The 25,453-nt window shown below is 40.6% G+C and overlaps 1 protein-coding gene across 1 annotated transcript in view; it reads right to left on the reverse strand.

Moving 5' to 3' along the window:
* Positions 1-25,453, reverse strand: part of TANC2 (tetratricopeptide repeat, ankyrin repeat and coiled-coil containing 2) — a 371,592-nt gene that overhangs the window by 52,906 nt on the left and 293,233 nt on the right. The window contains exons 13-15 of the mRNA XM_047081653.1: positions 22,573-22,739; positions 18,871-19,478; positions 3,123-3,231 (exon numbers count right to left, since the gene is read on the reverse strand). Of these exons, the coding sequence (XP_046937609.1) occupies positions 3,123-3,231; positions 18,871-19,478; positions 22,573-22,739 (884 nt within the window). The remainder of the gene's footprint in view (positions 1-3,122; positions 3,232-18,870; positions 19,479-22,572; positions 22,740-25,453) is intronic.

Here is a 25,453-nt window from a genome sequence, read left to right on the forward strand (position 1 = left end):
TGGCCATAATTCGTAAACAGCCTGGTTTCTTTTCATAGATTAAACAAAAAAGAATCTAAATGGCAATTTGAGGATTATAAAAGAATTGTAAGTGCTCAACATCAGTGGTCATTAGGGAAACACAAATTAAAACTACAGTGAGATAACACTTCACTAAAATGGCTACAATAAAGAAGACAGACAGTACCTAACAAGTACTGGCACGGGCTTGAAAAAATTGGAATCCTCATACATTGTTGGTGGGAATGTAAAACGGTGCAGCCACTTTGGAAAACCGACTGGCAATTCCTCAAAACATTAAACAAAGAGTTACTGTATGTCCTAGCAATTCCATTCCTAGGTATATATTGAAGAGAAGTGAAGACACGTTCACGTAAAAACGTGGACACTAATACTGCAAATGTACTAAATGTCATTGAGTTATTACTTTAAAATGGTTAATTTTATTTAAGAAAAATCAAAAAAGGGGAAAATCTATAAGCTGATGTTCATAGCAACATTATTCACAACAGCCAAAAAGTAGACACAACTCAAGTGTCCAACTGGTGAATGGATGAATACAATGTGGTATATCTACAAAACACAGTATTTGGCAATCAAAAGGAATCATGTGCTGATACATGCTACAACATGGATGAACCTTGAAAACATGCTAAATGAAAGTAGCCTGACACAGAACACCACATACTCTATGATTTCATTTATATAAAATGTCCAGAAAAGTCAAATCTATAGAGAGAAAGTAGACTGTGGCTGCCAGGAAGTATGGGGAGTACCTTCAAGTGGGCATGAGGTTTATTTTTAGGGTGATGGAAACGTACTAATGGTGGTGACAGCCACACAACTCTGTAAATACGCTAAAAGTCATTCATTTGTACACTTAAATCGGTTACTTTTACAGTATATGAATTATACCTCAATAAAGCTGTTAAAAACAAAAAGAATGAAAAGGGCTTCCTTGCCAGCCAAATATCGAGAATTACAGACCTACAACCTCATATTTTTAAGGTAGTTAATGACATTATATGTAATTTTTCATGAACAAAGATAAAACAAAGGGAATTTAAAATATATTGGAAAGAAATATAAATCGGACTATATGTCACTGCTGACCGGAAGTTCTACTGGTTATAACCATAGAGTCTGTATTTGACTTTTCATGACCCTCAACTGACGGGGACTGAAAAATCCAGGCGTCTGGGAGAAGCTAAAGTGTATCAACAGGGAGCTGGGGTGCCTGGGTGGCTTAGTCGGTTCAGCGTCCGACTTCAGCTCAGGTCATGATCTCGCGGTCCGTGGGTTCGAGCCCCACGTCGGGCTCTGTGCTGACAGCTCAGAGCCTGGAGCCTGTTTCAGATTCTGTGTCTCCCTCTTCCTCTGACCCTCCCCTGTTCATGCTCTCTCTCTGTCTCAAAAATAAATAAATGTTAAAAAAAATTAAAAAAAAAACCAGGGAGCACTGTGCATTTAAAGGACCCTGAAAAGTGCGCCATCAGGAAAGCCATAGTGCGAGTCTACATTCTTCAGCCCACGGTCATGTCATCACCATATGGTGCACACCCGAGTATTTATGGCCTGAATCACACATGGAGCCAGTCTTATCTCAGGCAACCATGTTGTCTGCAGCAACGTAAGATAAAACTGTGTCAATGATAGGAGTGCAGAGTTTAAATGTAGGTTTCCATGTATTGGATATAATCATACTAGGTCAAAGACACTTCGTACCATTTATCTGTTAATGTGGTGTTTATTTTATACAGAAAAGACAGGAATCAACTTCTCTGCATCTGATCTGAAGCAGATGGTGACGCTAAATGCTAAAGTGTTTAAAGGGGGTAATGCTGAATACTTAATGTTACTTTCCTATCTAACTGAAGGATAATGATCTCAGAGTTTGCAAAAGGAGCAGACCCTTTCTGGTCCACTTGAAGTTGGAATGAGACACCTTGCTTGTTATTTTAGTCTCACTCTGCTCCCGCTAAGTAAGGTCACTGGGTACAGTCATTTTTGGTACAGTGATTTGTTAGATACGGCAATTATGATTCAAATAAAGGACTTGTCACTGTGGGTTTCACTTCTATATGTCTGATGAACAGGCTTCTCTGGCTGTGCGCTTATATACTGGGAAGAATTTACTAGGCTCTTGGAGTTGCCCTTAATGACATTTTCTCTCTGAAGAGCACTGTTTTATCTTTAATAGTATCCCTTGGGGGAAGTCCAACACAGAGAACTATTTAAGATACTAGTATTTCTCAATCCTGAGGCAGGAAGAGCACTCTAAAGAGACTGTGGGGATTGGAGGTAGCAGACGCAATGGCAAACTGTGGGCTAGAAACACCAGGAGAGCAAATTTCTTTCTTGACTTTTGTACTTTATCCCACAACTGTTACTTAGACTATAAGTTCCTTGAAACTAGGGACTAGTATCTTTTTTGCTTTTGTATCCCTAGGACCTAGGACAATGCCCAGGTAAGTGCTGAGGAAACACCCGAACACACGCATACACAAACGGACAAATTCTGTGCCCTCTTCTGGGTCCTCCATTCCAGACTTGTGGATGTTGAGAGAGGGAAGCGGATGCTATAGAGTTCTTAAATGTTGTGAAACTACTGAGGGAACAACTGGGATTGTAATTTGAATGGCGAACAGAGGAGGTAGCCCAAAGAAAGGTTAATGCTGGCTCCAGATAAACATTTTGAAAATCATAGCACCAAGAATATGAAAAAAATCTTCATAAAACAATTACAAGAAAACTGAAAGAATAACTGCTCTCAGCGATTTTTTCTTTCTTTTTTTTTTTAAGGCATTGTGAAAATCTGCAACTGATTGCTATAGGACATGGTAGGTCATATATAGAGTACACATATGTATGTGTACATGGCTCTTACCTAAATGATTTTACATGTACATGTCCCAAAAAGCCTAGCAATCGGCTAAACTGGGAGAAGACAAATGTCATTCTCTTCCCAAAGGTCTATGGAGGAACAGGCCATAAATTTTAGGAGATGGAACAACTCTACAACAAGCAGGGACTATAAGAAAATGACAGTAGCTTCACACACACAGTGTTAAGGAAAGCCTGCTGGTGATGGAAAGAGAAAATTCTTCAACTTTTGTAATTACCTTAAAAATGTGTGCTTTGAGGATGTGATGTCCCAGCTCTATAGTCTGCTGTCGGTTTAGTTTTCCTTCTTGGCGGGAAAACCAGAAAGCAAGTAATGTGTGACCACTCCTGCAAAGAAAAAGAGATTCATTTTAGAATTTTAATGCTCCAGTTCTGTGTTGGTGGGGGACTGTTCAGGTCTAGCCATACCTCCAGGGAAACTCTGTCTCATTCCACCAATTTCTTAGGGAACAGCACCTGATGCTGGGCAAATAATGGCTATTGAAAGGTTCCTCGCTTTTACCAGTCCTTTACCCAGATCACATGTGTGAATACCACAAAATGTCATTTCTAGTTGGCTTGCACCCATCCCACACACAGATGGCATTAAAAGATTCATTTTTATTTTCTGTCTCTGTGAACTCCTCTTATTTTACCCGTGCTTTAAAATGTCAGTGCTCCTCAGGATCTCCTTTCCGGTCCTAGTCTGTCCTCTCTCCATTAGCTCATCCATCCTGAGAGCCTTCACCACCACCTGTATCTTTTTCTCAATCTAGATTTCCCAGACTTATTCCAATCAATATACATCCAACTGTCTACTGGATTTCTCCACTTGGAGGTCCCACAGTATCTTAAGCTCAACATGTCCCCAATGGATTAACAACCTCTTGTCCAAGTGAAGTTGTCTTTGATCCGCCTCTACCTTTCCCCCAGCCGAGAAAGGGCAGTACTTTCTTTTTGGTACAAGCCTTATAGACTGTATATCTCTCTAGTACAGTATCTAGCACAGTATTTCTTGCTCTCTCCTCTACTTGACTGTAGGTTTCCTAACAGCATCCATTCCCCCCATCACCTTGCTAATGGGTCCCTAATCTCTTAAGAGAAAACCCTCTTTTCTGCCTCTGCATGTTGTCTTATCAGACCATGGTACCAGAACTGCCATGGCTCTCTTGCAATCATGTGGGCATCTGGTCAGAGGACAAAGATAACAGAAGGGCTAAGCTGAGAGAATTACAGAAAAAGAGAGCATAAGCCCTGACTGTATGACAATCAGAAGCTGCCTAAAGCTTGGACTTGTTATATGAAGTAATACATTTATTTGTTCAATCCATTTGAGTTGGAATTTTCTATTTCTTCTAGCTCAAAGCATCCTAATGATATATTCCTTTAAGTGTCAATGTATGTGTGTATATGTGTGTGTGTGTGTGTGTGCGTGTATTCATATTTATATTTATGACTGAAATTCTGAGTTATTTATATTCGCTGGAGTGCCTAACACAGTGTATTGCATGTACAAAATTTTCACTTTTTTTTTTTAACATTTATTTATTTTTGAGACAGAGAGAGACAGAGCATGAACGGGGGAGGGGGAGAGAGAGAGGGAGACACAGAATCAGAAGCAGGCTCCAGGCTCTGAGCCATCAGCCCAGAGCCTGACGCGGGGCTCGAACTCACAGACCGCGAGATCGCGACCTGAGCCGAAGTTGGACGCTCAACCGACTGAGCCACCCAGGCGCCCCCAAAATTTTCACTCTTATGTGGATCCTGAGAAACTTAACAGAAGACCGTGGGGGAGGGGAAGGAAAAAAAAAAGTTAGAGGGGGAGAGAGCCAAACCATAGGAGACTTTTAAAAACTGAGAACAAACTGACGGTTGGTGGGGGGTAGGAGGGAGGGGAGGGTGGGTGATGGGCATTGAGGAGGGTACCTGTTGGGATGAGCACTGGGTGTTGTATGGAAACCAATTTGACAATAAATTTCATATTAAAAAAATTCTCAATACAATTTTTTGGAAGCAAAGCACATCTTTGGGATGTGCCTTCTTGCCACATTTGCTCTGGCCTGTGGGAGCCGTGGACACTTAGAACTGTCTCTCTTCACCCCCACCAGGTTACTGGTTAGTAGAATTCTTTATGCCACTGGTAACAAAACTCTTCTATTCCTTTCACTTGGAGTATCATAGAAGAGGGAAATTAAATCATTATCTCAGCGTCAAGCCTAATAAATTAACCAAAAAGAAGGAAACAGCAAGTAAATTTTCATTGATGATGCTTCCCTGAAAAGTGACCCAAATATCTACTGGATGGTTTTCTCTTGTGTTGAACGTTGGCTACTCTGCCAGGTTTAACATCTGGAGAGACCTCATACTAAGTCTGAAAAACAAATGCATTTTTAATTTCTTCTTTGATTTTTTTTAAACTTCAGTAAAGAATCTCAATAATAGGGTATGGGCTAACTCCCATCTTACAGAGGAATCATTATCGAGAGATTTCATTCCAAAAAGACTTTAAAAAGAACTTTTACCATGTTCTAACCTTGAGCTTCAAGAATTTCTGAATTCTAGTGGATACCGTGCCAACTTACTTGACTGGATAAGATTAACCATAACAGACAGGAAGTTATTTAATTAAAAGAGTGTCTCAGAGAAGTGTAGCCTGCATGGAATCATCAGTATCATCTGAAGGTATGAGCTCACATTGTTTCATATTCACAAAACCTGGAAATTGCTACTGAACTTTTATTTATCCTTAGAAAGCCCAATTTAGTTGGTAGGCTATTTTAATAGGGTACAGGTTAAGTGAGAATGACATGAAACATTTATAAAGAGCCCTATCTCAAGTTCTCAAAACCCTATCCAGTTATTAACATTGAAATTATTGCAGCCTCTCTGGTGTAAGAATTATTACTTTGACTCATCCGTAGACTCCTCTACATAGTACTAGGACCCTTGAATACAGGCCTCTGACCTACTCCCGATGCTTCAGGCCATTAATGAGAAACCATGCCCATCAGGGGTAAGATTAAAAAAAAAAAAAACTCACATCTGAGAAGGAAACGGATTAGACACAGAATCGACATTGCCCTCGTGCTTTAATTTTACTACCATAACTGAGAAGTCCTGGTAAGATGTTTGCATTAGTATGCATTTCAGCTAGCTAGAGATGACAATGCTTCCTTTTGCTGTTATTGATCTGGCATCGAGGAGAACCAGCAAGCAATACAGGTCAAGGAAAGGATGAAGGTGACAACGGTAATTCGTTTCTTTTTTGACACAAGCATATCACATTATTCACAAAAATGGCTCTGAACAGTTCGCTGGACACAGAGTTTATAGTGTTCAGGACACGAAGGATAATAGCAATTTATATTATATGCTGGCATTTCCATTTATCCCTTACTGTTCTGATAAGGTGTGGTGCCACTGGCTAACCTACCGTCTGAATGTGTTACACTACATATGTCTGTGTTTACTGCTATTTTTCTAATTATTTGTTCACTCTCAAACCTTACTCCTTTTGACTCCTAGCCTCACCATTCTCTAAGATCACCAGCGGCCTCTTCATTGGTTGCCTTTTAGCCTTTGAGTTTTGTCTTTTTCTTTTTTTCCCCTCCAGCATCAGGCCCTATTAACTACCTCCCCTGGAACTCTCTTCTGACATCTGTGACACCACCCTGACACTTCAGCTCCCATTTCCTTCCATGATGTAACTTCTCTGCTTTATTTTCCATTTCCTCTCATATCATAGGTCTCCTCGCTCCAGCTCTCACTGCAGTGAGATCTCCAGCACAGACATATTGTTTTGCTTCTCTAACTGCCTGCTGGATCCTTCTACCTTCAAATGATAATTCAAATGACCTGTCATATGACATTATTTGGAGTTGAAGCTTTCCCTCAAATCCAAATCCCTTTAAGATTTATTTTTTAGTATACTGCCAATCACTCAGACATAAAGTCTAGCAGGTGTTTTCTCGTCTCTTTATACTTTCTCTCTTGGACAATTGCAAGAGCCTCATTCTTCCCACTGCCTGCTCCTTGGCCCATGCCAATAATCTTACAGCGCAGAAACCTGGTAAAAATGCTGCACAAAATTCTTCAGTGGATTTATACTTCCTCCTAGACAGAATCTAAACTCCTTAGCATGGTATTCAAAGGCTCTCCATAACTTGTCCCACATCTATTTCTCTGTTTTTACCTCCTTACCTTGTGCCTCTAATTTTCACAGAGTAAATTATTTTAGGGTTTCAAATGTACTTTCCCTCCGCCTGGAATTCCCTTCCCTGTTTAGTTCATCAGGCCAACTATTTCTCCTTCCTGAAGTCTCAGTTCACAGCATCTCCTCTGTGAAGTCTTCCCTGGTCCCATCAGATGCCCCAGGGGCTCTTCCCTTACAGTCTTGTTGGTATACACCTCCATCACACCTGCTGCAGCACGCTGTCTGCATGCCAGTCTTCCTGCGAGACTGTATGGAGGCTGGAAGCCGTGTTGTCTCCAATATGTACTCTTAGGTAATAGGAACACATATTTAAAGAAGATTGAATTCGTAATACTGTGAAGTTGCACACTACCTTGTGGTTTTAAAAATACTTTAACGCTTTCTTAGATTCTCACAAACACCTAGGACTAAATATTACTCCTAATATTATGGTGGAAGACTGAGACTTGGCAAGACTGAAGGACAGCTCCCAGCTCACAATGCTGGGATATAAAAGAGCTGGGATGAGAACCCAGGGTTTTCTGAAACCTAGTTCTGTTAGCACACTGACGAGATTAGCAACTTGGTTTTCATTCGTGTGAAAAACGGGCATATTTGTGTGAAGAAGTCAACCAATGTAAAGAGCAATGTATTCATTTGTACGGTATAAACTCTGAATCCTTAACATAATTAAAATCAACAATTAATTGTGACATTTTTTGATTGGCATTTTGGGAGAGACTAGCTACGAAATAGAGGGAGCTCTCATCAGTGTGACATGATTTTATGCACGACTGAACACAACTGTGTTTTCCCTCTACAATTAAAGATGATGCTAATCAAAGTCAACTTTATGTGGGTTCAAATGTGGTGATAAAGACCAAATGGAGGGGGGGCAGTGGTGAAGGCAGTAGAATGATTTCCACATTGCTTCTATAACAAGGTCACCTTGTGATTCAAAGTTCCATTGCAGATTTCCCTGTCTGAATTCACAGTGCTGCCTCTTCATCTGTGAAACAAAATTAAAACAGACCTATGTTCAAATCCTAGTTCTGCCACTTGGAAAAGCTTTGCAACCTTGGAAAAACTACATAACCTCTCTGTAAGAAGGGAACGGTGTTAACTACCTCTCAGGACCGTGGTAAGAACTAAGTGAGCTATATTAAGCGAAATGTGTTCTATATTTCTTTTACATTCTCCATAAGTAGCACAGTGCCACACTAAAGGAATGAATATTAACCACACATGACTTTAAACATATTGGAAGATGACTGTGCTCAAACAGAGCTTTCATCTTTAATGTGTGCAGCAGGGTGAAATGTGAGACCTTATCCTTAACCTCAATCCTTACCCCTCCATGCCTTGACCTCAATAGCTTCACAGCCAAAAGATAAATCCACAGATCAGGGAACAATCAGTGGGTATGGGTGCCATACACTGTTAGTCAATGCAGGAAAACTTGGTAGTATAATTTTAGGCAGAGTGGGGGGATAAGGACAGAGCTAAATAGTTCCTAAGAAAGAAAGTAAAAGTTAAGCTAACAGGACGAATAGAAATTTCTCATGTAGACCAGAGGTTTTTCAGGAGGATGTTAAACCATATATTCACGATGGATTTGCTTTTAGGTATTTTAGCGGAGAACCAATCACAGGTAAGAGTTGAAGATTCTTCCCCCAGCACTGTTGCCTCTCCTCTATCCTGGATGTTTATGTTCGGACAAAGGTACAGAAGGTAGTATCCAGAATAGCAGAGGGTAGATCCTACCTCTATTCCCCTTTGCAGGCATCAGCAGCCCCTTGATATAGGTAATTGGAGACAAGTGATGCCAACCCTTGGACAGTGGCAGATTACAAGGCAGTGAGGTGCTACTCTTACAGGATAACCCTGCTTCCCTATGCCTCAAGACTTCAGAGCTATGGGGTCCTTTAGAGAAAAAACCCTTTCTAAAGCAAGAATCACTCTCCCTTCCTTTGGCCCATTTAACAGTTTGGAAATTGAAGAGCAGTTGTTTTACACAAAATACACAATGGCTCTATGTTTGTTTTTCTAACAGATTTTCACTTAGCACCCCAGGGAGATAGCTAGACTTAAAGGTTCTATTTGTAGTAGGGGAACATGCTAACAAATGGGCTCAAATATTTCCAGCATGGATGTTTTCTCCATTGTTCTAGTCATAGGCACTGACGTGTAGTCACATAGATTTCATTAGCTCTTATGAGGAAAGTCGATATACAACATGCTAGTGTTTCAGAGAAACATCACTTAGGTAGGTGTTTTGATACTCTTCTGTGCAGTGCTCACATGTGATAAAGCAGTAGAGTTACAGCCCGCTGGCCAGGCATTGCCTACAATCTGAAGCCAGCTTATCTATCTTACAATTTGGGTGGAAATACTGTGTGCTACTGTGGAATGTGCGTATGGTAAAGAGGTGGATGTGGGGAATTATTTAAGGAGACCTAGTGAGACTGGAATTATGGGACAGAGGGGGACAGCTGCCGATGAAAGATCTGTGCTCTCTTCCACAGCCAGCAGCCGTTGCTGGGAGGCAGCTACTCTGCCAGGAGCCTCATGTTCACATTCAAGTGCGGTTGCAGAGTTCTGGCTGATGGAATGCAGGCAGAAATTATATTCATCACTTCAGACCTGGCCCAGAAAACTTTTCTCCTTTGACTTCCATCATCTTACTTTCTCTTGTTTCTTCTTCTAACTCTACTATTCCCCTTGTAAATTATTATTATTTGGCTCATCATTTTCTCCTAGCATTTATTTTCTTCTTTTTTTAATGTTTATTTATTTTTGAGAGAGAGACAGACAGAGTATGAGCAGGGGAAGGGCAGAGAGAGAGGGAGACACAGAATCTGAAACAGGCTCCAGGCTCTGAGCTGTCAGCACAGAGCCTGACGTGAGCCCACAAACCACGAGATCATGACGTGAGCTGAAGTTGGACGCTTAACCAACTGAGCCACCCAGGCGCCCCTTTCCTAGCATTTAAATGAAACTATTCTCTTCTCATGCTTCTAAACTTCCTGCTTTATACTCTTAACTTGGGTGATCTTGTTTAGTCCTTCAGCTGCTATTGTCTACTTATCTGCTGATAATCCATCACTCTGTGCTTTAAATGTTCTCTTTTCCTATTTTCCAAAGTCACATTCCTAAACATTCCTGTGCACCTTCCTTGGAGGTAATTCATTATCAACATGTCCAAAACAGGACTCACCTTCTCCCCATAAGCCTATTATTCTTCCTCCCATCTTTGCTTGTGCTAGAAGCCCTCCTCCGTCAGAATGGTCTATGTTGGTCAGTAGCTTCACTCCTTTCCATTATTCAAGATAATTTGGGAGTCATTTGTGAGCCCTCCACCCTCACCGTCTACACACAAAAAAAGACCAACTGCTTTTTAAGTATCTCCAAAATGTCTCTCTCACATAGACCTTGCTCTCTATTCTCACATTGTAGGTCTTGGCATTTCTCACCTACGCTATTGCTATAAACCTTACAACAAGTATCTCTACTTGTACTCTCTCCTCTTCTTCAACCCATCTTCCATATACCACTTGTCAGGGCTATTTTTCACATCATCAGAGTTAAATGATCATTGTCTCCTCTTCCTTAAAAAGGTACAGAGACTAGGGGTGCCTGGGTGGCTCAGTCGGTTGAGCATCCCACTTTGGCTCAGGTCATGATCTCACTGCCCGTGAGTTCAAGCCCCACCTCGGGCTCTGTGCTGACAGCTTGGAGCCTGGAGACTGTTTCAGATTCTGTGTCTCCCTCTGTCTTCCCCTCCTCCACTCATGCTCTGTCTCTCTCTGTCAAAAATAAACATTAAAAAAAAAAAAGATACAGAGACTCCCTGTTATCTACAGAATAAACTGTGAAGTCTTAAACACAGTATTCAAAGCTTTTTTCCTAGTGACACTTGTAATCATTTTTTCTGACCATGTGTCTTACCTTCTAATCACATCTTCTCACAATTCCCCAAAGACTTTCCTATCTTTACACCTGCTTTTTCTCCTGCCATGACCTTTTCTTGCCTGTCTATAGTGCTCTCCCACTCCCATTCCAGTGCTTCATGGAATCAACTCATCCTTCAAGGCTCAACTTGAGCATCACCTCTTCTGCAAAGTATTTTCTCTTGGTCCGGATTCCTAGGGTACTCTGTAGTACGGCACAATTGTTGGTTGCTCATGACTTCCCTTTAGAAGGTAATGGCTTTAGTGTTGGGTGGGATCTCATTCACCAAAGTTTCTCTAGTGGCTGGCAGAGTCATTGGTGTAGAGTAGAAGTTCAACAAACGTTTCATGAAACGAACACATGCTAAGCAGACGGGCTCAAGGAAGAGGAGCACAAGGACTTCCAGATCTGCTTTCTAATTCACTCCCACTGTGGCCTTGAATTTGTGGGCATCTACGTTGCCACTGTTCGACTGTGAAATGAGTAGAACCATGACTCAAATATTGAGAAGAGAATGACAATCCTCTTTTTCATCTCTCATCTTAAAAATGCTGCCCACAGCCACACTTTGGTGGATGTTGCCTTACAGTCTGCTTGTTGCTGTCAATTCTCAGCAAATGACACCCACACATCTTTGCAAAAATTCTTTCTTCCACCTTTAGCTTATCAGCCGGTAACTGCTTTGGCATGTTCTTGTCATGCAACCTGAATACAAAATACATCTGTAGTCAGCCTGTCCTACTGTTTCATATTCAGTATGGAAATGAAATGAAAGGGCCTGATGAAAGTAAACCATAGGTAGTGGACTGTAAAAGTCAAGTGTGCCCAAGATACATCTTTGTAGAAATGGGTGGAGCGGCATTACTTCTTTTTAAACATGGAATCTGGATAGAAATTTCCTACCACTTTGTCCCCCAGTTTCCAACTGCCCTTCTGTTCTGTTAATGCATCACCGGCCTGAGGCAAATGGACACTTCTCCTCAACAATGAAGTCTTTAGGCAGTTGGCAGCGCTTCGCGAGGCAGAAGAGCTATGACTCCATTGAACTGTCACAGTTTAAAACAGTAACAGCAGGCACTTAAGATTTATCATTTATCTCTTCCTCCCCCATGTTGCTCAGCTCTTTGTTTATACCCCTAGCATAGCACTCTGCCTTGATTTACAGCTAGTTATAAATGTGTCTATTAAAACCACTAACCTGTTAATTCCTGGTAGACGATCTATCTAACTTGTATTTGTATCCTCTGCAGTGCTTAACACAGAGCCTTGAAAATATTACTTTATAAGTGCTCACTGAATCCTTGCTGAAATGCATGGCTCCACTTACTCCTGACACACGGTGACAGAGTGAACAAAAGACACTGTCTGTTGAATTGCCAGAAGAGTTTCTCAAATATTTTTAGTTGCAAGCTTAAAATTAGTACCACTTGTCATTCCTTTGTTTACTTATTAATTCGTTATTTGAAAAAACATCTACTGAGTGCTTACTGTGTGCCAGATACTTATTAAGCGTTAGGAAGACCAGGGTGAGTGTGACGGAAAAGGTTCCTGTCCTCATGAACTCACTCACATTCTAGAGGGCAAAATGGACAATATAAACAAGAATGCACATATAACAAATTAATAATAGATTGTGGTAACTGTTAGGAAAAAAGTATATAAGCTGCTATGATAAGGAAAACAAGGAAGGACTTACTTATATAAGGTGACAAGTGGAAGTCTCTCTGAGGAAATGGCATTTTAAGCTGCGATCTGAAGGAGGAGTGAGAGATGCAGCCATGTGACAAGCCAGGGAAAGTGAGCTCCAGATGGAGGGAACTGTTAAGTGCAAAGGCCCACAGGTGGGAGAGAGCTCAGCAAGTTCTAGGAATTAGCAGATGATCAGTTATGACCAGAGTATCATGAATAGGAGGGAGAATGAATGAGCTCAATTTAAAAAGGTAGGCAGAAGCTACTTTTGTTGTACAGGGCTTTGAAGAAGCCATGAAAGGATTTTCAGGAGGAGGTTACATGGTTGGATTTGTGCTTAAAAAATTACTTTGGCTGCTGGTGGAGAATGGTTTGAAGGGGAGACCCATTAGGAGGCAAAAGCAGCTCAAATGAGACCCTAGGGTGTGGTCCATAGAGGTGGAAGGAAATAAGTAAGTGAATACTTACAAGTAACATTTGAATGGTAGAACCAACTGGGTAAGCTGATGGCTGCAGTCAATACATGCCCCACAGCTGGGGGTTCTTACAGTTGGGAGGATAGAAGGCTATTAGGGTTGATTTTACCAAATGTGGAGATCTCCTTTTGAAAGTCTCTAGAGACCGCTGAGGAAGTTACTGTGCTCACAAAAAAGAAAATGTGCTGTCTTATCCCCCTAAGCTGGCGATAACTCCCTCTGTTTGCCGTGCCGCTAATCTTGGTTTGACAACCTGGGAAAGCCTGTGGGATTCCCATCTTTTCATTCAGCCATTATTGCTTTAGAGATTCATTAACAGGACAAATTAGCCTCTATTTCTGACGCTACTTTCAGGATCAAAACTGCCTTAATCACTTGCTCTGCTTCTCCCCAGTTTAGATTTTTAGGTAAGTTGTTTTAACCAGTATTTGCTATTCAGGGCATACCCACTTAAAAAAAAAAGTGTGTGTACCGACACACACACACTTTTCAACATATAAAGCAACATTACTATCTTGTACCAAAATCAAACAATATAGGGGAGTATAAGTCCTTCTGTGTTTTCTTTAGCTGACTCTTCTGCATGCCTGCCAACTCATAAAATAATGCTCTCTCTCCATCTTCTCATAAGCAGAACTATTTCTCTGTATATTTAATAACTTAGCAAACTTCACATGAGTTTTTATGGCAGTAAGAATGATTACTAGGTTTTTCCAAACTGATTTTTGGAAATTTAGAAAAGGAAAAAAGTGTTATTGCTGTCCATCCTCAAAGGTACAAGAGTTTTAAAGATGGGAACAGTTTGCCTATTTGACTAATAGATGTGAGTCCCATGATTTATGCTGAGAGAAAAGAAATTTGTAAAGCTGAAGGACATTCATGCAATTGGCAAACTGGATATATTCCAAGATATACATTAGATTTCATCTAATTTCTCCCTTGCATTAAATCACAAAACCATGACCTTCAGTCACTAGAATAATACTTCAGATAGGAGTTCCACATTTAGTCTTGATGCCAATAGGGAGTTAGAAACTGGATTAGACAACATGGAAAAAAATTATTGGAAAATTAGGCAAATATCCAATAATATATCCTTGAAATCTCTTCATGGAAACTACATTCAAACCATAACAGAAGAATTCAGAAGACGGAATTCCCCTTAGTGACAGAAAAGAATTAGAAGTGAAGCAGATGTAGACCCAGAACGGAGATTAGAGAGTTAATATTTCCAGGCAGGTAGATCACCTCCTGATAGTCAAGTGCTAGTAGATGTGTGGTACACCACCTTTTTCCTTGTTTGAACTCTTCCAAACCTCTCCTAAGGGCTGATTTATTCCCGGACCTTTTTTTTTTTTTTTTTCCTTCCTTCCAATGATCCATCACTTTGCTAAATTCTTCCCTAATGCTTCTAGAAAGCACAGAGCCCATTCCCACTTTGAGGGGTTGTTGTGGGAGCCTGCAACGGCTATCAGTAGTAATCTAGAGTTTGTGTTTCAGTGATGGCAAGGTTGAATGTCATCCTGCCTGGAGGCTCATGTTTGGATTAAAACAAACAAATAAACAACATCACCATAACCATTTATGGTTATCTCAGGCCATGTATTCTATAAGAAGCCAGGCTGTGCAGGTCCTCCGCACAGAGTTAGTTTTCCTTTTTAGGGAGAATGCTTTCTTTTTTAACTTAGGCACATTGATTCTTCTCCGACACTCTGCTTTGTGGCACAGATTTTGGAGCATCAGGTCTCCAATGTGTAATTCATGGACTAACATGACCAAAATGATGAGGACAAATCTTAACAGACCACGTATTATAAGACATCAACTCTGGTCACAAAGAATTAAGTAAATACTCAACTATACCCACAAGGAATAGGTAGGATTTGTGCAGCCCTTCCCCTTTTTTACCCACCATAAAATTTATTTCTCTTAGTTTGAGGAAATCAGGTCAACCCAAATTAGGCTCCCAAATCATAACCTCATTAAGTTGTATCAGCTCAGTACTCAAAAAAGTTCACAAGCATCATGTGTTTTATTAAAAAAGTTAAAAATACTGAATCTTCTAATCTTGATATAAAAATCTTACATATATATTCCTATATATATGTATATGTGTAAACATTGATCTGTGAGCTGTTCCTGTGGAATGGGAGGCTAGATACTGTGAAGATGGAGATGGTGAAGAAAGGAAACAAAAAAAGAAAGGGTGTTCATGCAGGGCTAGCCTAACGCTGTGCAGAAATGTTAAGCAGCATAAGGCCAGCAGCCCCCAACTGTTTACTCTCCCAGCCTCAAATTTCAATGATCAAAGTCATTAATAGGTTAGATAACAAAGACTGATGACTTCTTTTCTCAAACGCCTTACTTTAAATGCACAAGTTGCTTCAAATGGGTTTGCTATCTCCCTCTTATTAGAATAGCAGAGATCAGTTTATAAGATTAGTGAGTTAATCTGATATCTCAGTGCCCATGGGAATAAAATATAAAATGGATTAATTTCAGGATATGACAGTGATGAATAGTGGGAAATGGAAAGCTAGAATAAGGTGGTGAGGTCTGAGGTTTGTGCGGGCTTCAAGAGGCATATTTTCATACAGAATGCAAGTCTAAAATCTTAGAAGTTCTGATATGATAAAAGATTTTTCACTCTGCTTACAGTTGGATACACACACACACCCATCCTGTTACCAAGTTGAGAAAGGACATCTATAACTCATCTTCCTGTGACAGTTGTATGTTTATGCAACACTAGGTTATTCCCTCTGGGATGTCAGTTATCTGCCCTGATCCTGGGACAACAGGCTGTCTGATACTTAAAATAAGGAAAACTCTATCTTGGCTGTAGCACTGACCTTTGGCTCTATTTCCTCTTTCCAGTACATCCTCAGATTACTCACTCTCTTCAACTTAGCAGAAGTACCTCTGTGGGTGGCCTATTTCTGACGAGGATCAACTACTTTTTGGCTTCACAATACAATATTCTCATCTGTGTCTAATTCCCTAATAAGGTCGGCAAGTTCAGGGCGAACGAGTGAGTGTTGAAAACCCAGGAAAATGGACTAGGAAAAATAGAGATGTCCTGTCGCCTCTGAGAGTTCTCCCTACACTGAGACAGGCATGTCGGCACTGGCTTATGTAATGTGATTTCAGAGGCACAGAGTTGGTCTCTCTGGTCTACTGAAATACATGAGATGCTCTAGAGAGAAACTAGGGAGAAACTGGAGAGCAGAGGGGGAATGTACGGGAAGTAGAGGCTGAAGGCCACAAAGACAAACCCTGCTTTGAAAGAGTCCTGTTAATCAGACTTGCCTGAAACGGAAAGCAATTACAGTCAGTTTCTTTGAAAGGCCAGCTTGGGCTTTGCCAATAGCATTAAATTCTTAGTGAATTTCCATCTCATTGACCCAGGGGGCCTCAAGCTCTAAGATCAATACTTTAGTAACAAAGCTGGTGCCAGACAGTGCTGGGTAGAAGGCTGAATTCCAACTGAAATGAAATGTAAGGAAGCTTTTTTGATAACTCCTGGTCCTACTATTTTACTCTTTCTGCCATTAAGTGATATATGATGATCCCTCAGCAGCTCTGAGTGTTATTTCATCACCAGGGAACAGACTACATAGCGTCTGAAGTTAGAAGTGTTTGCTTGTCCCAGTGTATCAGCTGGTTGCCAAAATGCTTCTAGTTAATAAATCATGTTGAGAAGGTAATCCTGGAAAGTCATGATATGGCAGCAACAAACCATATTTTCTCCTTTGGGAGCCCCTAAGGGTTTCACCTGTTGTAAGGATATGGTTGATTCAGTAGAAACCTGGCTGCCTGGGACCTCAGCTTTCAATTCTTTGAGATGTTCCAAGAAGAGAGGGAGCAGATCAACTAGCAAAGTTCTCTGGAAACTGGTTTCAAAGTCTTCATTAGGCAATTCTAGATTGGTCTCTTTTTCTTAAATATGTGGTTGCCAACTCTGTGTATTAAGCGTCATGGCAGTACTAGTGGGATTTATAATAAAACACTCTTGGGAATGCCATACAATTCACAGAAGAGACTCAGACTCAGTGGGGTTTTTTTTGTTTGTTTGTTTTATCTTTTTGCTTTTTTTTTGGTTTTTGTTTTTTTTTAAATCTTGTGCCCCTGAATGCTAACAGCAGAAGACTACTTACTGCTGCCTATCCAATTAGCCACAGGATTTAGTTGAGGGTCTATTACTGCAAAGAGATGGGAGGAAAAAGAACATTCCTTAAACACTTTCTTCATACTCTGTACTATTCTAGGTACTACATGACCTCACTTAATTCTCAACAACTTTAGGAATTATTATCTCTTTTACATAGATAAGAAAATTGTCTCAGAAACATAAAACTCTCTAAAGGTCACAGTCCCTAGAAGAAATTTATATGCAGGTAATGACTCAAAAATCCATGTTCTTTCCACTATAGCTTGTTTCTTTAAAAGTCTCCCTCTCAGGAAAATACCACAAAATCTACTGCCTGGCTTAATATCTTCATCAGAATCTGGAACTAATTTTCTAATGAATTGGCATGAAGTAGGCCAAGCAGCATGCCCACAAGCACAGTTGTGTGTAGTCAGGCCGGGTGAAGAACATGCCAGGAGAGAAATAAAACCCCAGCATGGTCAGAGTTGAGTCTCTCTGGTGAGTCATGGACAGAGGCACAGGCAAATTTGGTCCCTCTTCTTTTTAGCCAGAATATACTCTGCATCTGCCAGCTATGTTATTGGTGTCTTCTTTGTTTCCAGGAAGTCAGGGATAGATCTGCTTTTGAAAACTTTATTAAAGGAATAAGTCTTTTAAAAAGGTTAGCGTGGAGGAGTAGAAAGCACTCCCCACTAGGATGCTAGAGATCTAGTTCTACCCAAGGGAATGGGAAACAGTTTCATACCTGGTCTGGTTTGTTGAGCTGAGAACGATTATTAAGTCAGGGTCAGGCTCATCAGGAAAGAGTGCTGGGGATGCGTGGATGCAGGGCAGGGGAGTGGTGGCACATACCATATACTTGCCATGCTTTTTCTAGTCCTTCCTCCTTTCCCCCCACCTATTAACTCGATGACCTCCAGCACTGATTCAGCATCTTAAGGCCTTTGTAGTAAAATGGGGACGGACAATGGCACCTTATTCATCTAAAGGTAGAGCAGCTGGACCAGCTGATCTCTTCAGGTCTGTTTCAGCTGTGAGGTTTAAGATTCCATTTTCCAGCACAAATCTTAGCATGGGCTGGGCTTTAATGGGGTTATTCACTGGTGGCTTTGACAATGGTATGGCTTTTAAAAGTGTAATCGTGATTTTAAAATGATTCTGCTCTAAGTCAAAGAGATGAACAATATACCAATTCTTTTCTTCATATCTGAAGAACACTAAGGAAGTGTGTTAAATGGCTAAATTAATTATAGCCTGGGTCCACTAGCACAGAGAAAATTATTTACAAATATACAGGAATTTAGGGGAGCATTCTAAATATCTATGCAGATTTTGTGTCTTAAAAGTAACATTGTGAGGAAATACATTAGTTAACCTCATTACAACCTGGTCTGGAGAAGAAACGGAGATGATGTTTCCTCTGTGTGAAATGTTCAATGAAGAACACTTCTCACTGCTTTCAATACCCATGCTCCATGCAATAAATACAAAATAGGCTCAGAATTGCTTATTACAGGTCTATGGCTTACCTGGGATCACAGAGAAATTTGGTTTTCTCTCCTTCTTCTCTCCAGATAAGCCATTCTCGAAAAGAAGGATGTACAAACATACGAGTCATGTCTCTGCGCTTGATTAGGAACATGGAGAGGTTCTCCATTCTCTGCTGAAAATCCTCCCATTCTAGGGTGCCTTCAATGCTACCAGCATTGATGGCCTGGAAGATATGTTCATCAGTCAGTGGGTGCAGGGAGGCCACTGCCACATTCAGGAGAGGCATCACCCGGTCAAAGGAAGACTGGGTTGGGAACTTCATATTGCACTGGAGTAAATAAACCTCAGAGAGTGAAACAGGAACTACTTTGTAGCTAGAGCTCTTTAACACTAGATAGCCTTTCTCTATGAGGTCAAATGTGAGTTTCAGGTATAGATAGGACCCTTGACTGAGGGTCTTGAGATGAGAACTGAGTTTGCCAAATGTAGTATTGTCCATTTTGCCATTAAGTGAAATGTTATTCTGGATCTCTGAGCTGCTGTGTATCCGGTGCAGGATGTAAGCCTGCAGGTCCTGGTCTATGGCTTCATTCTCTTCTAGTCGATCCAAAAAAATCCTATGGAAAGGCAGCAGCTTGGTAATTTCCTAAAACAGATGGAGAGAGAGAGAGAGACAGAAAGACCTTCAGTTTCCCCTAACTCTTGTGATCAATTGTGAGGTCCACAAATTTATTCTAAACTTCTGAGTGGCCAAAGAGGGAAATACGATTAAGTATTAGTATCCACAGATTAAAACAAATTAGTTGCACAGAAGTGACATAATTTTTCCTAATATTGAGACTTGAGATAATTTTTTATGGGTCTTCATAAAGGGTACTTTAGGAGGGATTCAATGGCCAATAGTCTACATAACACTCCTAAAATAAATAGAAAATGGAGTGCCACATAACTCTTTTGCTTTAATTTTTCTCAGGGTAAACCATGGCATGATGTAAAGTACAATTCAATAAGAGAAACGTCTAAGGACTCAGAGAACTCCATATAAACACGTACCTTTCTAACCTTCCTAATAAGATGACTACATATTAACGAAGGCTTTCTGGAGATGCCTTACCCCAAAGGAATACTTCTAATAAGCTTGGTACCTTGGTGCTCTGCTTGGAAATTATACTGGGGAAAGGTTGTAGGGCTTTGTGGTGACTCATGCTCTGGGTTCCATCTTTTCTTATCTGTGTACAGACTTTGGTCCTGTAAGTATCCACTTTCTTGTTCTGCATCAATTTCTTCTCCTACACTGGGTCATACAGACAAATGACACCTCAATTCCTCCCTCCGGCTACTGTCCTGTATCTCTGTTCCCATTTTTAGCAAAACTTCACTGGAGAGTTTTCCCTACTTCCTAACTCTCATTCCTCCTTCCCATTCTGTCTTGCAAGCAGACCTCAACCACATCACTTCACTCAAATGGTTCTTGTCAAGGTTACATGTAATCTTCACTTTGCCAAACTCAATAACCATGTTTCAGGGCTCACCTTGCTCAGCCTCTCAGTAGTGTTTCACAGAGCTGGTCACGCCTTTTGAGTCACTTCCTGCAGCTTGCTTCCGTAGCATGCCCCCCTCATTTTCCTCTTAGCACACCGGCCACTCCTACCAGCCTTTCCTGGCTCCTCTTTCATTGCACCCAGGGCTTGGGTCTCCACTCCTTTCTCCTATTTAGCCACCCTCACTCCCTACAATAGTTCTTTGGTCCCATGGTTCTAAATATCATCTACTTGTGGGTGAGGCCTAACCTTGTGTTTCCGGCTTAGTCCTCTCCTCTGAGCTCCCATCGTATACCTATGTCTACTCAACATTTACACTTGGATGTTGTGTAGACAAACCTAATGTGACCAAATCAGAACTAGTGCATTTCCCCCCCACCACAAAACCTTCCCACGTCAATAAATGACCCCATCACCAAATCACGGGAGGTCTCTGGGATCTTTCTCTTTTCCTCATACCGGCATTTACCCAATTGCTTACTGAAAACCTGTGATTCATTTTTGAATCTTCTCTCTTGCTCACCTCCACACTCAGCTCATCATTAAGTCCTTTTGATTCCCCTTCATAGTCAAAGTATGACCACTTCACAGGGTCCCCACCATTACCACCCTCATCTCAGCCACCATCACCTTTCACCTATACTACTGCTCCTGTTCTTGATCCCCTACATTTTATTATCTATGTAGCCAGCAACCAAAGAAATCTCTTAAAAAGGTAAATTAGATCTCATCATTTTGCCAGGCTCCTTGGAGAGGGCCTTCCCATTGCTCTATCTAAAATAACTATCATCCTCATTTATCCTTACCCTATTTTATTTGTCTTCGTAACACAAAAACTACCTAAAATTTTAATTTTAATTTTTTACTTAGTTTTTGTTTGTATTCCTCACTAGAATAAAAGCTAAAAGGTAGGGACATTGTATTGTTCACCGCTGTGTCTTCAGTTCCTAGAAAATGCCCGCCACACTTGAAGTTAAGAAATACGTGTGGAAATAATGAATGATCACATATGAGGGTTCTTCTTTCGTAAGACCTATGAATGATTTCACTGTCAGAGCCGAATGAAAATAAGAAAATTCTTGGTTGAAGTGAATGAAGTATCTGGGAAGTTATTACAGGTGTTGATTTATGAGGACACTGAAATTTTGACTTTGTAGATTAATATATAGAGTACTTTTCCTGGTCTTTGGTATAGCTGAAAGGTTAAAGTCATCTGCTCATCAGGTCATACTTAAAATGTCTTTTGAGATTGCTTTAGTAAAGCTAATTGGTCAGTATGTAGGAATACTCCTAGTCCCTGGGAGAAGGGAAATGGAGGGAGCTAAGACTGTTTTCTGTACACTAGTAATTGTTACAAGTGGTTTGTATCAAAATAGTGGGATAGGTGTATAATATGTGAGATTTTGATGTTCATCAAGAGGCAATGGTTAGGCAAAAAAAAAAAAAAAAAAGGCTAGAAACTCTGTTCTAAACTAAGTATGAATATGTAAAGAGTGGGAGATACTAACTCAGCTACAAAGAAAATGGCAGAGAAGGTGGAGTCATTTATCCTTAGCCTGCGTGTCTTTACAGGCTCAGATCCATATTCCTAGTCCTTCTTCCAGGCCATTAAATGATCAGTGAGTGAGGAGGGAAGGTAAAAAAGATTAAAAAAAAATCTTATGTTTCAGTGGTAGTAATTTTAATCTAAAGCTTTAAGTCTGCCAATATTTCTTAGAGGAAGGCATACACCTTCATGCTACAGAAAAGTTGTTCAAGTAGAAGCAGAGGGAAGAAGGAGAAAATCTGACTCTAGATGGCAGACTGAACTGGGTTTTGCATGGCATCACACGATAAAAAAAAAAAAAGGTAAAACAAAAGTCAAACAGTAAATTAGAGTGAGGGATTCTATTTGCATTGCTATCCTCAGGACAAAGTAGAAAATAGACTTTCTTTTCATGTTATTTTGAGGGACACTTTATCTAGAGCAATGGGAACAGGAATCTGAGCAAGAGAGTCATATACACAGAATGCTCTCTCTAGGTCATTGTATCTCTTACTCTCAAAATAGACTCTTTGGGAATTATTCTTTCTAGTGCTCCAGGACATGACAGGGGTTTAGAAAGACTCATCAGTAAGGGAACAAGGATCTAGAACTTTTTCTGTTTAAGCGCTCTCCAAGAGAAATTATTTATGGTCCCAAAACAATCAAACACATACCTGTAAACTGGTCCTAACTGTGACAATCAGTTTGAGCCAAGACGGAAATTTTCCAATCATTTTACTCAGAAATGACACAATTGTATCCCCATAATCCGGTTTGTGAAATTCTGCTTCATTTAATCCATCAATTAAGATGACGAAATCTTCATCTGGGATTTTTCTCTCTGAGACAGAAAGAAACAGATTACTTAATAATTACCAAGCAGATAACTGAGTTCTTTTTGGGTATTTGATCACATGTCTGTTTGGGAAAAAAAGATTAGAAAAGATGTCTCCTGTGTTTACTAAATGCTTAGAGTACATAATTTATTATAAAGACAAAGAATAATTCATTTAGTGAATTCATTTTGTTTTTACCAGGGGTAAAAGTTTTGTTCCATATGTAATACATGAAGTCCAGGTATCATCATCATCATTTCCCTCATGTTATCAGTTGTGAAACAGACTGAACTACATTTGTGAAAATTTGAACATTTGTGAAAATTTGAACATGGAAACTCATTTTTCTCTCACACTTGAAAAAGCTGAAAAGAATTTGCTTCCCCTTCTGCCCCCACCTCATCTAATAGCACTGAAGAGAATACAATCACATGTTCCTTTGGGAATTTCCAAAAGAAAAAAAAAAAAGAAAAAAACCGTTTAACGTGAAGTCCAAAGCAGTATATATGACTTCATGTGAATGTGCAGTGGGAAGTAAGGGTGGTAGAACAGAGAAAAGGAATCCCAGCCAGTACACAGATTTTAACCAGGCAGGCTGGATCCCAAGATCTTATAGAACTAGCCGCTTCCGGGGCATCTGGGTGGCTCAGTCGGTTGAGCGTCTGGCTTCGGCTCAGGTCATGATCTCACGGTTTGTGAGTTCGAGCCCCGCGTTGGGCTCTGTGCTGACAGCTCAGAGCCTGGAGCCTGTTTCAGATTCTGTGTCTCCCTCTCTCTCTGCTCCTCCCCTGCTCGTGCTCTGTTTCTCTCTCTCTCAAAAATAAATACACATTAAAAAAAAATTAAAAAAAAACAAAAACAAAAAAGAACTAGCAGCTTCCTAGGCTATACCTAAGCAGATTCACGAAGACCAGACCCTTGTGTGATCTTCCTAGGAGGGAGGAGTCATGTGGGAAAGACAAATACCTGTCACTTTTGTATTCAGTTCCCTCCTGGACTCTACCCTCTCCTAAACTGACAAAATCAGTTTAGCTTTAGGGCTAGGCTGTAGAAAAAGGCTTGGTGAGTTTTTAGGCTTTCACTCTCACTAAATGCTTAGTAAATCTTGATCTATAATGAACAAATTAGAGATTAGAAAAACCCCAGGTTGGGGCGCCTGGGTGGCTCGGTTGGTTAAGTGTCCAACTCTGGAATGCTGTGTGAGTTCAAGCCCAGCCTTGGGCTCTGCGCTGCTGGTGCAGAGCCTGCTTGGGATTCTCTTTCTCCTTCTCTCTCTGTCTCTCCCCACCATGCGTGCGCGCTCTCTCAAAGTTGATAAACTAAAAAACCCTCAGAAAACCCAGGTGAATGTACACATTAGTACAAATGAATTAGGGGTAATAAGCAAAAGTTACCACATTTGACACTTAAACAATATGGCTTTGAACTGTGAGGGTCTACTTACATTTTTAAAAACAAATGTGGATTTTTAAAAACAAATTTAGTACAGCACTGTAAATTTGTTTTCTCTTCATTATGATTTTCTTTAAAAAAATGTTTATTTATTTCGAGAGAGAGCATGAGTGTGGGATGGACAAAGAGAGAGGGAGAGAGAGAATCCCAAGCAGGCTCCATGCTATCAGCACAGAGCCTGATGTGGGGCTCCATCCTATGAACCATGAGATCATGACCTGAGCCAAAATCAAGAGTTGGGACGCTTAACCGACTGAGTCACCCAGGTGCTCCCCCTTATGATTTTCTTAGCTTTTTCTCCAGTAGCTTACTTTATTGTAAGACTACATTATATAGGGGCGCCTGGGTGGCTCAGTTGGCTGAGCATCCGACTTTGACTTGAGTCATGATCTCGTGGTTTGTGGGTTTGAGCTCCACACTGGGCTTGCTGTTGTCAGCACAGGGCCCACTTCAGATCCTCTGTCCCCTTCTCTCACTGCCCCTCCCCCACTTGCTCTCTCTAAATTAAAAAACAAATTATATAATACATATACCATACAGAATGTGTGCTAATTGTTATCGGTAAGGCTTCGGGTCCACAGTAGGCTATTATCAGTTAAGTTTTTGGGGGAATCACAAGTTATATGCAGATTTTCAACTCTGTGGGGGTCACCACCTCTAACCTCTGAGTTGTTCAAGGATCAAGTGTGGTGAGTAGGACTTGACAGACTCTGAAGGCAGGAAAGTAGGGGGAAGAAAGAAGTCACTGGATACCTGAAGTGAAAAACTGGTTATACCTGAGGAGGAAAAGCAGGAAGTTGCGGACAAAAGGAAAAGTCTGTGGGTTTCTGTATAAGATTGGCTCTTTTTTTTTTTTTATTATTTTTTTAAGATTTTTTTTTTCAACGTTTATTTATTTTTGGGACAGAGAGAGACAGAGCATGAATGGGGGAGGGGCAGAGAGAGAGGGAGACACAGAATCGGAAACAGGCTCCAGGCTCTGAGCCATCAGCCCAGAGCCTGACGCGGGGCTCGAACCCACGGACCGCGAGATCGTGACCTGGCTGAAGTCGGACGCTTAACCGACTGCGCCACCCAGGTGCCCCAAGATTGGCTCTTTTAAAGGAGTCAAGACCAATTGAAAATACATATTTTGGTTCTCTATTTGAAAATATGCAGATTTTTTTTCATGACTAATAAAACTTTATTTTTTCCCCAAAGTACAAGCTTTATATTTACAGGAATTTAATTTCAACATCCTAAGAAATATAAGTCAGTTCTCAAATTA

Source organism: Lynx rufus, unplaced genomic scaffold, assembly GCF_022079265.1.
Source record: "Lynx rufus isolate CCGP_SWC_20201006 ecotype Redwood Valley unplaced genomic scaffold, mLynRuf1.p SCAF_18, whole genome shotgun sequence".
NCBI lineage: Eukaryota > Metazoa > Chordata > Mammalia > Carnivora > Felidae > Lynx > Lynx rufus.